The sequence below is a fragment of the Bactrocera neohumeralis genome, chromosome 3 (genome assembly GCF_024586455.1).
Source record: "Bactrocera neohumeralis isolate Rockhampton chromosome 3, APGP_CSIRO_Bneo_wtdbg2-racon-allhic-juicebox.fasta_v2, whole genome shotgun sequence".
Lineage (NCBI taxonomy): Eukaryota > Metazoa > Arthropoda > Insecta > Diptera > Tephritidae > Bactrocera > Bactrocera neohumeralis.
The window spans coordinates 18,810,468-18,825,449 of NC_065920.1; the positions used below are offsets into that span (position 1 = coordinate 18,810,468).

General features: G+C 30.4%; 1 protein-coding gene across 9 annotated transcripts in view; it reads right to left on the reverse strand.

Annotated features, from left to right (window-relative positions):
- LOC126754005 (UHRF1-binding protein 1) overlaps positions 1-14,982 on the reverse strand; it is a 49,865-nt gene that overhangs the window by 18,017 nt on the left and 16,866 nt on the right. For 7 of the 9 annotated variants that reach the window (XM_050465828.1, XM_050465830.1, XM_050465822.1 and 4 more), the window contains 6 exons: positions 11,533-11,671; positions 11,284-11,459; positions 9,100-9,289; positions 8,855-9,022; positions 8,662-8,776; positions 5,932-5,952 (listed from right to left, as the gene is read on the reverse strand). In XM_050465828.1, the coding sequence (XP_050321785.1) occupies positions 5,932-5,952; positions 8,662-8,776; positions 8,855-9,022; positions 9,100-9,289; positions 11,284-11,459; positions 11,533-11,671 (809 nt within the window). The remainder of the gene's footprint in view (positions 1-5,931; positions 5,953-8,661; positions 8,777-8,854; positions 9,023-9,099; positions 9,290-11,283; positions 11,460-11,532; positions 11,672-14,982) is intronic. The other 2 variants (XM_050465824.1, XM_050465826.1) reach the window with 1 other exon arrangement.

Consider the following 14,982-nt stretch of genomic DNA (forward strand, 5'->3'; position numbering starts at 1 on the left):
TTATGTAATCAAGATACCTTAATATTTCAAGGAAAGATTTTAGTATGTTAGTAATACTAGCATTGGATAACTGTCTAGCACTATTTTTAACTTTCGAAAAATGTTAAGCCTGGAATATTAGTTTTCAATCCTAGAATATTTGAGGCTTTAACATAACTTACTTCTGTATGAAGTTTTACAAAATTACCTATGAAGATTTATATATTTTTAGCATAAAATCTGAAGCATTTAGAGGTTATATACAGTTAGAATTTTGAAAAAATATCGTTTCGGTGAATATTTTCGAAGTTCCACGCAATTTGAAAAGGCGTTTCACAGTGCTTGGCAGTGCATTCCAAACATTAAACGTGTTTTTCTAAAAATGATGTTTTCAAAGTCGGTGAACGACATTACTCGAAAATGGCTAAACCGATTAGTCTCACATTTTAATATGAGCTTCTAAATATATTTTTTATACTCTTGCAACCTGTTGCTACAGAGCATTATAGTTTTGTTCACCTAACGGTTGTACGTATCACCTAAAACTAAGCGAAATAGATATAGGGTTATATATATGAATATAAATGACCAGGATGACGAGAAGACTTGAAATCCGGGTGCCTGTTTGTCTGTCCGACCGTCCGTCCGGTAACTTGAATAAAAATTGAGATATCTTGATGAAACTGGGTACACAGGTTTCTTAGTACAAAAATTCGCAGATGGGACCACTGCCACACCCACAAAACGTCATACTAACTAAACTAAATTAAGAAATAAAGCTGAAATTTGTCACAGTGGATCACAGTAGCAAGTTGCATCTGTGGGTAAAAAATTTTGAAAAAGTGGGAGTGGCCCCGACCTCTAATATGTTTAACGTACATATCTCCTAAACTACTTTCACTTTTCAGTACACAAATCAAGAATAAATGTATATAACGGGCAAATCAAAAAATTGTCCAAATCCAACAAAAACTGCTCAAGCCCCTAGGTTTCGAACCCCTGTATCTATAGTTGAGTTTTGATCGAAAATATTGCTCAATGTGAGATATATAATTGGAAATCAGGAATAATCCTTCTCTGACAATGGTATATCTGTAAGATATTTGTATATATGTATATTATATATAATTTTACATATATTTTAAATATTATATATGTATATGTATTCTTCTTAAGACAAAGTATTTCTATATAGATTTCTATAAATATATTTGCATATTAACACAAAGAACCACATATACTATTGCGCGCCTAACACTGATGAGGAAGGTCTTATAACAAAAGAAGGTCTAAGCTCCGCCGCTTTTCGACATACATTTTGAGTTTCTTAATGTCGTGTAATTTTTTTTTTTTGCTGACTTTATTAAAATACCCAATTATTAATAACAAATTAGTACTAAAATAAAGGAAAGAAAATATATTAATTAATTGGAGAATAAATAAAGCCACAAAAGCAACAAAAAAGTAATTAACAACATTCCGCTAAGAAGTCTACTTAATTGAAAATATATATTTAAAAACGTGTTTTAAGTAATTCCATAACAATTTCCAAGTTTATGGGATATAAATAAATTCAGTAAAATTGAATAACGCATGCAATTCATTAACGAAGTGGTTTTGAGAAATAGAGTGAATGAAAGAGAATTTTTTTTTGTAATTTAAGAAAGAGCAAATACTTCAAAAATGTACGTATTACTAGGTGACAGTCCAAATTTCAAAATAACAGGAGTTTCACGGCATTCCAATAAGCCTCAATTAAAACTATTTTTAACAAAACGCTAAATTATAATAAATTTGCGATTTTGGAGTTAATCAGACAAAAACAAGAAAAAACGTTAACTTCGGCTGCACCGAAGCTAATATACCCTTCACAGGTGCATTTCTCTTAGCAACTATGTGTCCAGTTTGTATGGAAGTTATAAGCTAAAGTAATCCGATCCGAACAATTTCTTCGGAGATTATATTATTACCTTAAGCAGTAATGCATGTCAAATTTCGTGAAGATACCACGTCAAATGCGAAAGTTTTCCATACAAGACCTTGATTCCGATCATTCGGTTTGTATGGCAGCTATATGCTATAGTAAGCCGATCTGAACAATTTCTTCCGATATTACATTATTTCTATGAACAATAACTCATACCAAATTTCGTGAAGATATATCGTCAAATGAGGAAGTTTCCCATGCAAGCATTTGATTCCGATCATTCAGTTTGTATGGCAGCTATATGCTATAGTAAGCCGATCTGAACAATTTCTTCGTATATTACATTATTATCTTAGAAAATAACCTGTGCCAACTTTTGTGAAGATATATTGTCAAATGTGAAAGTTTTCCATACAAGAACTTGATTCCGTTCGTTCAGTTTGACAGCTATATGTTATAGTGGTCCGATATCGGCAGTTCCGACAAATGAGCAGCTTCTTGAAGAGAAAATGACGTTTACAAAATTTCAAAACGATATCTTAAACACTGAGAGACTAGAGACAGACAGACAGACGGACATGGCTAAATCGACTCAGCTCAACATACTGATCATATATATATACCCTTTGTAGGGTCTCCAAAGCTTTCTTCTGGGTGTTACAAACTTCGTAACAAACTTAATATACCCTGTTCAGGGTATAAAAACATTTGAATTTACTTAATAATTATTGGAAAACCCTGTATATCTGATTATTAATCTTGAATGTGTTAAAAATACAATTTTTCTAAAAATTAGTTTTCAAGTTAATGGATGTTTTTTTTTTAAATAATTTCCGGAAATATGCCGAAAGCGGTTTAATTAAATGAAAAATGTTACTTAATTGTTTTATTAAAATAATTATTTGCTTTAAGCATTATAATCGCTAAGCGGATTTAGTAGGGAATTGTTGCCAATTTTTGTTTTTGTACAAACATATTAATATGCAGAAGTATTTGTAATAATTTGAATTATCTTAACGAATCTAAATCATGCAAATTTAAGAAATACTCATTTTTAAGTAATAACTGGATGAGCCCACATGTCTGAAGCCGCTTCAGACTAGCTAAGAAAATTTTATGTTTTTTATTTAAAAAAATTTCAACGATGATATGACACTTTTTTACAAAATCTTTTTTAAGAGTATACTATATTCTATCATTCATAATAATTTTTTTTCATTGAGTTATAAAATTCATAAGAAATAAAAAAATTTCCCAAAAATAATCAAACTTTAACTGTTAATATCTTGTAAACGTTTGGGTTTACGAAAAAAACATAATATACCTTTTTTGTAGAGCATTCAATTTCCTACAAAATCTAAGGAACAAGATATTTTTTCAAATAGTTGGAAGCGAGATATAAATTTTTCTATCTGATAATAAGAAAAAATAGAAAACTGTATGTAGGAGGACCTTCCCGTTACAATTAAAAACTCATGTTTGGAGAGGCTTTCTTATACCTGAGACAGACATGTAGTAACAATACCATATATAGTACAAATACCACATGTGTGTCACCAAATACCAGCAAAATACCATATGAGCAATGTAGTATTTTGCTGGTAACAATACTAGGATACTTCATTATGGTATTTGTATAAACACAGCTAAAAAACAGGTAACAAACTTTGCTAAAAGCTTTTACACAAAAGCTCTTCGAAATATTCTGTCAAAATGTCTTAAAAAATTAATTATTGAAATAGAAAACAAAATATTTTTCACAATTTTTCTTCCGGAAAAGCAGACAATGTCTCATTTTATGTGAGGATTCTAGAGAGACTTTAACCAAATCGCTTTTTTGCGATGAAAATAGATTAACTTTACAGTATTTAATATAATTATACTTATTTTCTCCATAACACACATCTACATATTTATTGTTTACATTTTTTTTTTAATATTTAATGCCTATGAAACAAAGGTAGTATTTCAGTTTACTACATTGCCGTGTGTGTCACCAACGTAGTAAACAGAATACCATGATACCTTTACTATGGTATTGTTACATGTCTGTCTCGGGTATTAGAGGAGCCTATTTTTCCGAGTACCAAACGAAAAAAAAAAAATTATTTTTGATTCACCCTAATGTACATACTTATGTATATCGAAAATCAATGTTCGAAAAATACTCCGGATTAGTTAAACTTTGGCAATAAAAAATCGATTTTTTTAATTCTAGTCTAGAATGCCCCCTTAAGGTACTGGCTCAACAGGATTGAAAGTCAAAAAAGTTTTTTTGAAATTAGATTTCGTTTTCTAATACATATAGGGACTTTTTATGATTAAAAAATCAAAATACTGGTGGTTAAGGGGTTATATACAGTTAGAATTTTCAAAAAATCGACTTTTTTATTTTAATTTCTTAATGTACATATATTTAAGAATACACACAGAAAGACGTTTCAGAGTGCCTAGAAGTGCATTTCAAACTTTAAACGCGTTTTTCTCAAAATGGTGTTTTCAAAGTCGGTGACCAACATTTCTCGAAAACGGTTAAATCAATTCGTCTCGAATTTTAACACTAGGTTCTTAAATATATATTTTTAGTAATTTATATATATTTTTAGTAATTAATAGACATTTTTTTAATCAATAAATATTTTTTTACTAACAATTTAAGTCCGAAATTGTAGTCAAAAATCGTTTATTTTTTTAGAAACCGCCATATTGTCAAAAAAATTTATTTTGCTTATTCCTTCGATTAACTACTAGATTTACCATTAATTAAACGAAATCTGTTTGGGTTTTTTTTATTTCAGAGGATCCCGTTCAGAGATATAGTGGTCACCGCAAAACGTCTTTTTTGAGAAGAGCTGTAGTTTCTGTCCAAATAAATATTTTTACTAATACTAAGTCTTAAAATACAGTTAAAAGATTTTTTTTAAAAGTTAAAGTTTTCTCCCAAAAAAATCTGGAAAAATCGTTTCGGCCTTCTAACTGAATATAACCCCTTAGGTACTGGCTCAACGGGATTGAGAGTCAAAAAATTTGTTTACATTCGATTTTGTTTTCTATATACACATTAGAATTATTTTTAGTGAAATTACGATTAAAAAAAAATCAAATATCTCAAAAGAGTGGTGAATAAGTATTATCTCCAGAACGACGAGTTCGGTTTTGAAGTCAGTTCAATTTTCTGCTAGAAGGTGCTGTGAAACAATGTTACTATATTTTAAATTTTTAAGGCTGAAATAAAAATTGTTTGTGCATATTTCTTAGTAATTTCTTAGAATTCTTACAAAGCTTTCTACCAAGGCCAATTTTATCAATTTGAACAAAAAGAGAACAAAATATAGCGCTTTTATAGGAAAATTAAACAATAAGTGGTATAAGTCGCATGTGGTTTTATATATTGTAATCTTCTAAAAGCATTTGCTTTTTTAAAGAATAAATTAAATCATTTTAGTCAAATTTAGCCACTTAAGTTCAACTTTTAAAAATTTGAAATCTTTTTCAAAAGAATCCTATTGAGTGAAGCTGTATAGAAACAAATTCCTTAAATCTACTATATTTTATTTGAAGCCCAAACTTTGCAGTTAAATTTTTATAGCATAGTTATAACTATAATATATATATAATAATTATAAGACACACTATAAAAAGAAATTAAAAACCTATACTAAATCAGCCAAAGCAGAAAAAAAAGGCGAAACAAAAAATGTTCAAAATGTATTCAAAACTTTAACACATTTTAGCAAGAACGGGAAGGGGAGTGTTACAAGAAAATGTGTTATTTGAGCATTAAAATATAGGAAGCATAAACCGCATAAACCGCAAAACTCACAACACTACGTTTCAATGGAAACAGAAAATTCGGTAAAAATAAAAACAAAAACCAAAAATCAAAATAAAATAAAAAAATTTTAAAATTCCAACATAACCTGCAAGTAGAAATCCAACTAAAATAGCCATAATGCAAATTGAATGCTTAATAATAAGAATTTTGCTTAAAATATTAGAAGAATTTAATGAGTTTTTTTATATACCTTATTTGCTTGTTGAGCTTTCTGTTTTGTTTTCAAATGAATTGTAGGCAGATTTTGAGATTTTGTACGATTTGATTTTGTTGTTGTACATTGTAGATATTATGTGGTAATATGTAATACGAGTATGTCGGTGTTTGTTTTTTGTTTTGGTGGGTAAGAGTAGAATTGTTTCCATTTGATTGTTGTTGTTTGTTTGTTTTGGAATTCCGAAAATATTTTACAATATATATATATACCATATATACGAATATTGTGTATCGAACGTTAATTGTTTGATTACATATGTATGTAATATGGGGAGTATATTATATATAAATGTTGGCAATTTAGCACACATCGAGAATTTTGTTGAAAAAGAGAGAGAAAAGAGAAAAAACAAAAATGAAATTTTAAAATATAATTTTTTTTTTACAGTTGACTTTTTTCACTTGTGAAAGTTATATGCATATGTATGTATGTATTATGATTCAAACGGTTGTAGGGCCTATGGAAAGTGTTTAAGAAAAGTGAGAAACTAATTTAGAATTTTAATTAAATCCGATCTGAACGATTTGTGCGGAGATTAAAGCACTGCCTTGGGTAATAATGTATGCCAAATTTCGTGAAGATAACTCGTCAAATAAAAAAACATTCCAAACGAGAACTTTATTTTGATTGTTCACTTTGTATGGCAGCTATATGGTAAAGTGGTCGGATCGGAACAATTTCTGCGGACATTAAAGCACTGCCTTGGATAGTAATATATGCCAAATTTGGTGAAGATATCTGTACAAATAAAAATACTTTCCATACGAGAACTTGATTTTAATTGTGTAGTTTGTATGGCATATATATGCTATAGTGATCCGATGTGAACAAACGTTCGGAGATTGTAGCGCTACTTTCGATAACAATATATGCTTAATTTCGTGACCATAATTTATCAAATAAAAAAAGTTTTCTGTACGAGGACTTCATTTTGATTGTTCAGTTTGCATAGCAACTATATGCTATAGTGATACGATCTGAACAATTTCTTCGGAAATTGCATAATTGCTTTAGATAAAAATCCATGCTTAATTTCGTGAGTATACCTCTTCAAATGAAGAAGTTTTCCATACCAGATTCCGGCCATTCAGTTTGTATGGCAGCTACATATGTATATGCTATAGCCGACCCATATTTGAAAAAATGAGCCGCTTCTTGAATTTCAGATCGATATCTCACAAATTGACGGACTATTTCGTATATATAAAGACAGACGGACATATAACTCAAAATCGACTCAGCTTTAAGAATATATCGAGCTCTAACAGTTCAACTTTTATAATACCGAAAAAGCCATTAAACGAAAGCTTTTAGAAAATCTGTAAGTTTTAAGTTTTCATCTATTTTTGTAGTAAAAAAAATTAATATACATACTATATATCGGGTGATTTTTTAAGAGCTTGATAACTTTTTTTAAAAAAACGCATAAAATTTGCAAAATCTCATCGGTTCTTTATTTGAAACGTTAGATTGGTTCATGACATTTACTTTTTGAAGATAATTTCATTCAAATGTTGACTCATGTGGTTTCAACAAGATGGCGCTACATGCCACACAGCTCGCGATTCTATGGCCATTTTGAGGGAAAACTTCGGAGAACAATTCATCTCAAGAAATGGACCCGTAAGTTGGCCACCAAGATCATGCGATTTAACGCCTTTAGACTATTTTTTGTGGGGCTACGTCAAGTCTAAAGTCTACAGAAATAAGCCAGCAACTATTCCAGCTTTGGAAGACAACATTTCCGAAGAAATTCGGGCTATTCCGGCCGAAATGCTCGAAAAAGTTGCCCAAAATTGGACTTTCCGAATGGACCACCTAAGACGCAGCCGCGGTCAACATTTAAATGAAATTATCTTCAAAAAGTAAATGTCATGAACCAATCTAACGTTTCAAATAAAGAACCGATGAGATTTTGCAAATTTTATGCGTTTTTTTTTAAAAAAAAGTTATCAAGCTCTTAAAAAATCACCCGATATATATTTTTTTAATTTTTTTTAAATATTTTTTTAAGAACTAAGTTGCTGAATTACTATAAAACGTATGGGAAGCCTTGGAAAAAATTATCTATAATTCTTAATTCACTTTCCATAAATGCCTGCAGTTGATAATTTTCAAATTTTCAGCTGTCGAAAATCGTAAATGATTTCGAATGTGAAGGAATAAAATTTGAGAAAATTGAAAATCGTAGGCATGCAAAAAGTTATAACGAGACATTATCCGCATATTTGAGTATTTAATACATAATTTAAATGAAAATTTAAAATTGATGATTAATTAGAAAAAAAATTAATAAAAATTTAACAACTATTTACAATAAACAAGAATTTAGCAATGGAAAACAGGAAAAATGAATGAAATCGAAACAAATAATGTAAATAATAAAATCAAAGTAAACAAAACCGTTATTAAAAATAGAAATTAAAATAATACTAAAAAAAAAGATAAATTAAATTAAATAAACTAAAACACAAATAAACATGAAAACAAATATAACAACGCAAGCTCAATTCAAAACCAAAAAATACAGAAATAAAAAATTATTTATAGTAAAAACAAAACGTTCAAACTAAACAAACAAAAACACATAGAAAGAAATTTAAATGAGTTTTAAAAAATTGTTCGATTATGTATTAAGTTTGAAAAATAGTGTTTAAGAAGGAAGAAAAAATAAAGTAACAATTAACAACAAAACAACAATACCTGCAATTCATCCCAAGGAATGGCGCCACATTCATCGCACGAAACAGCGGCCACCTGCAGGCGCAGTGAAGAAGCATTACCCTCATTTTGACGTATCAATTCAACTGTTGTTAATCTATCGAAATTAAAAAAAATAATTAACAACTTACTTTTCACAACTATTACACAAACTCAAGCGTCTTGCCGCACGCACCTAAAAGTTGCCATTGATACCAAATCGCGTCGCCGCCACGTGCTTGCTTCGGATGGCTCTGACGGTGATGATAAGTTAGTTTTGTTGTAACCAGGTTCCTCTAGCACTTCGCTGGCTACTTCGACGGGTGATGCTTTCAAGTTGGTGTCATTGGTGAAGGGATTTAATCTTTAAATAAATTATTTAATATATTAATGATAGCAATAAATTGGTTCAAATTTAATTGGCCTTCGCTGAAGTCATACCTAAACATTACATCAATGCAATCCATGGTCTTGTCGTCGCCCATAACAATGGCGAAATTTTCCGAATCGGAACTAATATCACTTTGTATGGAGAATGTGTCACTGGTGTCATCGTTTGGTGTACCAGATTTGATGGCGGAATCAATGGACGTCATAAAACTGGAGAAGCCTTTTTTCATAGACATCAGACCTGAAAGGTGTTAAATTTTATTTAATATGTTGTGGATTTAGAGTAGATCTAAAAGATTGCAGAGGCCGAACATAGTATAATTTTATTTTTTCAAAACTGTCAGAAAAAGGTAAAAAAAAAATCAACCTTTTCATATTTCGATAGGTTATGCCATTAAAAATATCAAACTAACTCAACAACCGCTTCATTTTATCAGCTCCGCCAGTGATTGCTCGGAGACAAATGAACCGAACACTATCAATTTTTTTTCTATGTTCACATTGTATTTTCCATGGAATTTTAGCAGGCCAAACAAGACCGAAATTTTGGGTAAAATTCATATTTTTATTTTTTAATTGGACTTGAACTGTTTTGGTTCGATTTGGATAATTTTTGGTCATAAGGTGGCATACTTTAAAAGCACAATTCGGGCAAGGTTTTATCTCGTTATATTAATTTCTTCTAGAATTTAAAATTGTTTTATATGGGAAGTAGCCGTGGTTGTAGTCCAATTTCGTCCATTTTCGTCCATTTTCACAATATTATATAGGAATATTGAAATAATGTCTCGTTCCGACTTTAGATGAAATAGGTCGAGCAGGTCCTGAGATATGGAATTTCACCTAAATGAGAATGGTGCTGTCTATTCTCTAATTTTAACCCCGGCTCTTATGAAGCTGTCTCATACCATCTCGGAGTTTTTGATTATTATCGCTTTTAGTAATTTTTAACAATACCGTTATATGGGGAAAGAACGGAGTTATGATCCGATTTCAATAATTTTCACACTGTTCGTAGGGGTTCTTATAGCATTTATCTTGAAGAAATTTGATTTTGACTTGAACGGTTTGCGTGATATGTATTGGCGGGACCACGCTCACATTTTCAAAATTTTTAGTCCACAGGTGACCGTTGCTACAGTTATCAGTGATTTAGTGCTTAGTTATGGCACTTTATATGTTTTCCTTTAATGGTGTTTTGAGGACGTGACAGTGGTCCGATTACGTCCATCTATGATCTCGTCCTTACTTGTTTTTACTTGCCAAGAAACATATTTACCAAGTTTCATTACGAGATCTCAATTTTTTCTCAAGTTAAAACTTGCACGGACAGACAGACAGACAGTCACTCGGATTTCAACTCGTCTCATTATTCTGATCATTTACATATGTGTATATGCAACCCTATATATAACTCGATTAGTTTCCAATGAACCAAATTATTAAAGTTTGTAGCAACAAGTTGTATAAAATACAATGCCCTAACCTCCCTTAAATACATTTTTTATATAAGAAAAAATTGCAAAGTATCGAATAAATTACTTAAGATTCCTTATTTTATCTAGCCAAAAATTCTATTCTGACTTTTGTTTAAATAATGGGTTGTCAAAAAATTCTTGCGGTATTTTTATTGAATTTTTTTTTTTAATTGAAATTGAAATGAATTTTTGATGAGTCATGCCCAGCTCTTGACTGATGCTACGGCTGCTGCCGGTTTCTTTCGACCAATTCAGCGATTTTATCGCAATTTTCGACGACAGGCCTTCCGGAACGTGGCGCATCTTCGGCCACCTCTACACCAGAACGAAAACGTTAAAACCATCGTTGTGCGGTGGAAATGGAAACTGTATCGGGTCCATAAACTGCACAAATTTTATTGGCGGCTTGAGATGCATTTTTGCCTTTATCGTAGTAGTACTGTAAAATATGCCGTATTTTCTCTTTATTTTGCTCCATGTTTGCGACGCTATAACTCACGAACGACTTAAAAGAAACGACAATCAATCAAACACGTGATAGCGCGTGAAGTGAGCTTTCCAAAAAGGTACAGCATGACCCGATGCGACGAATAAAACTAGAACTACGCGCTTTCAGCGCCAACTAGCAAGACTTTTTTGACAACCTATTATATTCTTTCGACACCTAACCTGTTATATGATTTATCTTAACCTCACTTTTGCCGTTCACTTCAAAATACAACTAAATAATAATATAAAAAAATTATATTTTCCTTACTAGAATTGATTTCCTTCGTTATGCTGGTCGCATCGCCCGAATTCGAAGTTCGTGCTGAGCGCACGCTCTTCGTCGATGCTGTAATGGACTGCGAATAAACACCAGTATCAGGACGTGAACCCTGACTGGGTGTAGAGGACGCTACAGTGGGTGTACTTTGAATTTGCACATTGTAACTGTAAAGCAAAAAGACAAAATTAATAATTAAAAACGGTTGTTACCGTGTAATCAACAACAGCAATTACTCACCCATGCGTATTTGGATTTGAAGTATGCATAACACCATCAAAAAGCGGTTCATTAGTGACCGGCGAGGGTGTCTCCACACTACCATATATATTACTCTTCACTTGCTCTAACGGTGGTGTAGGCCATATAGTATTTGTACCTGCCAAAGGAAGTGATAAATTAGGTAATCCATTATACGAAATGCATGCAATATTTGCGCCAGTGATAAGTATTTCATAGCACGAGTAGTGATTGCTTGAAAGTTTATGGTTATATAGCAGTTCTTTATTTTCTTTTGAGTTTTAAGTGGTTTCTGGGTGGTTGGTGTGGCTGAATGGCATTGTGAATAGTTCAGCATCTACGTTGATTAGTGGTTTTAATGTTATTTATGAGGACAAAACATGCAAAATTTATTGGAGTTTAAAAAAATATATTTAAAAAAAGAAAAGTATGAATGAAATTGTTATTAAACTACGCACGCACACACACACACACATTGAGATGATTAGAAATAAATTAGTAAAATATTGAATATAAAAGAAGAGGCAAAATAGAATCGGACTAGGCTTTGCAGAAGTCTAAGTTTGAGTAATATTTAGTAATTATATAATCAGTTTTTGCGGAAATAAAAAAGTGTAAATTTTACACGACATGCTAGAATTGAATTGCATTGAAGATGTGCCAAGTATATGCCTCGGAGAAGGAATTAACTCTAAGGAAGTTATTGATCCCAAATTAGAGAAAAGTAACCTAAAAGAAATAAAATACTCTGAAGGATTTTTTTTTGTCTTTTGCTCAACTTTTAGTCAATTAAAAAGGAGTTCTTTAAGATTCTATTAAGGAAGAAAACAAACTCCGAAAGGAAATAAAGTACTGTTTTTGGAATTTTTTGTTGGCATAAAGTTTTTGCTCTCATGTGTCATAAAATAATAGTTGCTTTAAAGTCCCATAAATCTATAAATAAATGTTTTCTAACAAATAAATTTAGTATTAAAAAATACCCCAGAGGAAATAAAGTACTCTTAAGGGAAATTTTTCATTTTCGATCAATTAGAAAGGAGTTTTTCAACTTTCCATAAATAAAGGGTTTCTAAAAAAAATTAAATAGTATTAAAGAACAAAAAATACTCCGAAAGGAAATAAAATACTCTTAAGGGGGTATTCTTGGCTAGGATTTTGAAAAAATCGATTTTTTTTTGCATATCTTGAAAGTTTAGACTTTCAAAAATATGACCTTGGAAGGATTTTTCAAAATTCGACTTATTTTCGGAGATACAGCCGATTTTGTGACGTGGCGTCCGTGTTCACTAGAATTGTCTCCTAAACTTTAAACGAGTTTTTCTGAAAACTGACTTTTACGGAACGATACCCACGATTTCTCAGGTTCTAATGGACCGATTTACTTGAAATTTGTATAGAGTCTTCTTTATAGGCTTGTCTATGGTTGGAACTAGCCCATCCCCAAATTTTTATTTTTATTATTTAAAAAAAAAAATTCGAAAAAGTCAGAAAAAGTGATCCAAAAAAACTTTTTTTTCAGGCAGTCGCCATTTTGTGAAAAAAATTTGTTCCCACTTTTGCGTAGTTCCGGCCATTGCGACATTATTCTAGATTAGTAATCTTTTTTTTTTGGTTTCAGATAACTAGGAGGGTTGAAATCATGGGTATGGTCACGTGGAAATTTTTAGAGACCCCCCACTTCGTCAGCTCATAATTTTTGAAATTTTTTACTTTTTTTAGTTTTTAATTTTTTTCTGTACTCTCCTAAAATTAACAAATAACTAATAAAAAAATGGATAGTAAAAATATTAATTGCCTTTAATTTTTACCTGAAATTCATGCTTCTAGACCAGAGTACCCCCATAAAAGAATTTTTTGTTGGCATAATTTTTTTGCTTTCATGTGTTAATAAATAATAGGTGCTTTAAAGTTCTATAAATGAGAACATTAACAAAGAAATTGTTTAGTATTAAAAAAAAACCCAAAGAAAATGAAGTACTATTAAGGGAAATTTTTGCTGTTATGAATCTTTTTGCTCTCCTGTATCAAAAAATAAAAGCTTTAAAGTTCTATTAATAAAGGGTTTCTCAGAAAAAATATAACTACTATTAAAACAATATCTCAGAAGGATATTAAAAATTTATTTTTTAGCAGAATTTTTTATTAATACAAACAGTTCTATGAATAAAGTGTTTCTAAAGAAGAAATGTATATGATATTAAAAAATTTTCCCCAAAGGAAATAAAATAATTTTAAGGGAAATTTTTGGTAATGTTTTTTTTTCATTTTTGTTTTTATTTGTTAAGGAAATTTTTTGCTCTCATATATCAAGTAAAAGCTTTAAAGTTCTTTTAATATAGGGTTTATAAGAAAGAAATGTATCTAATTAAAATAATACTTCAGAATGATATTAAACAAATTACCCCGAAAGGAAATAAAATAAGTTAAGGGAAATTTTTGGTAATGTCGTTTTTTTTCATTCTGTATTTTATTCTCATTTGAAACCAAAACAAATACCCCCGGAGTAAATGAAGTATCCTTAAGGGAAATTTTTTCAATAAATACAATAAATAAAATCTTGTAATTTTATTAATAAAGAGATTTTTAAAAAGAAATGTATCGAGTATTAAAACAATATCTCAGAAATGTTTCTATGGAAGAAATGTATGTATATGGATTAAAAAATTACCCCGAAATTAAATAAAATAATCCTAAGGGAAATTTTTGGTAACTTTTTTTATTTTCATTTTTGTTTTTTGTTCTCATTTAGAGCCAAAAAATCACCCTTGAAGTTCTATAAATAAGAAATTTTTCTATTAAACTAGTTAATTAATATATAAATAAAATATACTCTAATGCTACTAAAAAACCAGTATTTTTACTATTGCCCTGAAATATTAAGGAAATAAAGTTTAACTGTTACTAAATCAACTGTCGTTAAATAGCATGTTTTAAGTAATATCCAAAGAAACTATTTTCATATAAAAAAAAAAACAAAAAAACGTCAACTTCAGTTGCTCTGAAGCTATAATACCCATCACAATTCAAAAAGTTTCCATACAGAAACTTAGTATTGATCGGTCAGTTTGTAAAGCAGCTACATATATGTTATAGGTGTTATAGGGGTCGGATTGAAAAAAAATTTGTCGGAGATTGTACCGTTGACTTGGATAATAATCCAGTCCCTATTTAGTGAAGATATCTAATCAAATAAAAAACTGTTTCATACAGGAACTTCATTTTGATCGTTTAATTTGTATGGCAGCTATGTACATATGTACACTCTATAGTGGCTCTATCTAACATATTTTTTCTGAATATATACCGTTGCCTTGGATAATAATCCAATCCCAATTCCGTAAAGATATCTTACCGTTTTTGGTACAAAAAACTCTAATGTTCCCAAATTTCCCATTTAGTCTGTATTAATGTGATTTTTTATGCTACCATAAACAGCTACCACAACATAAC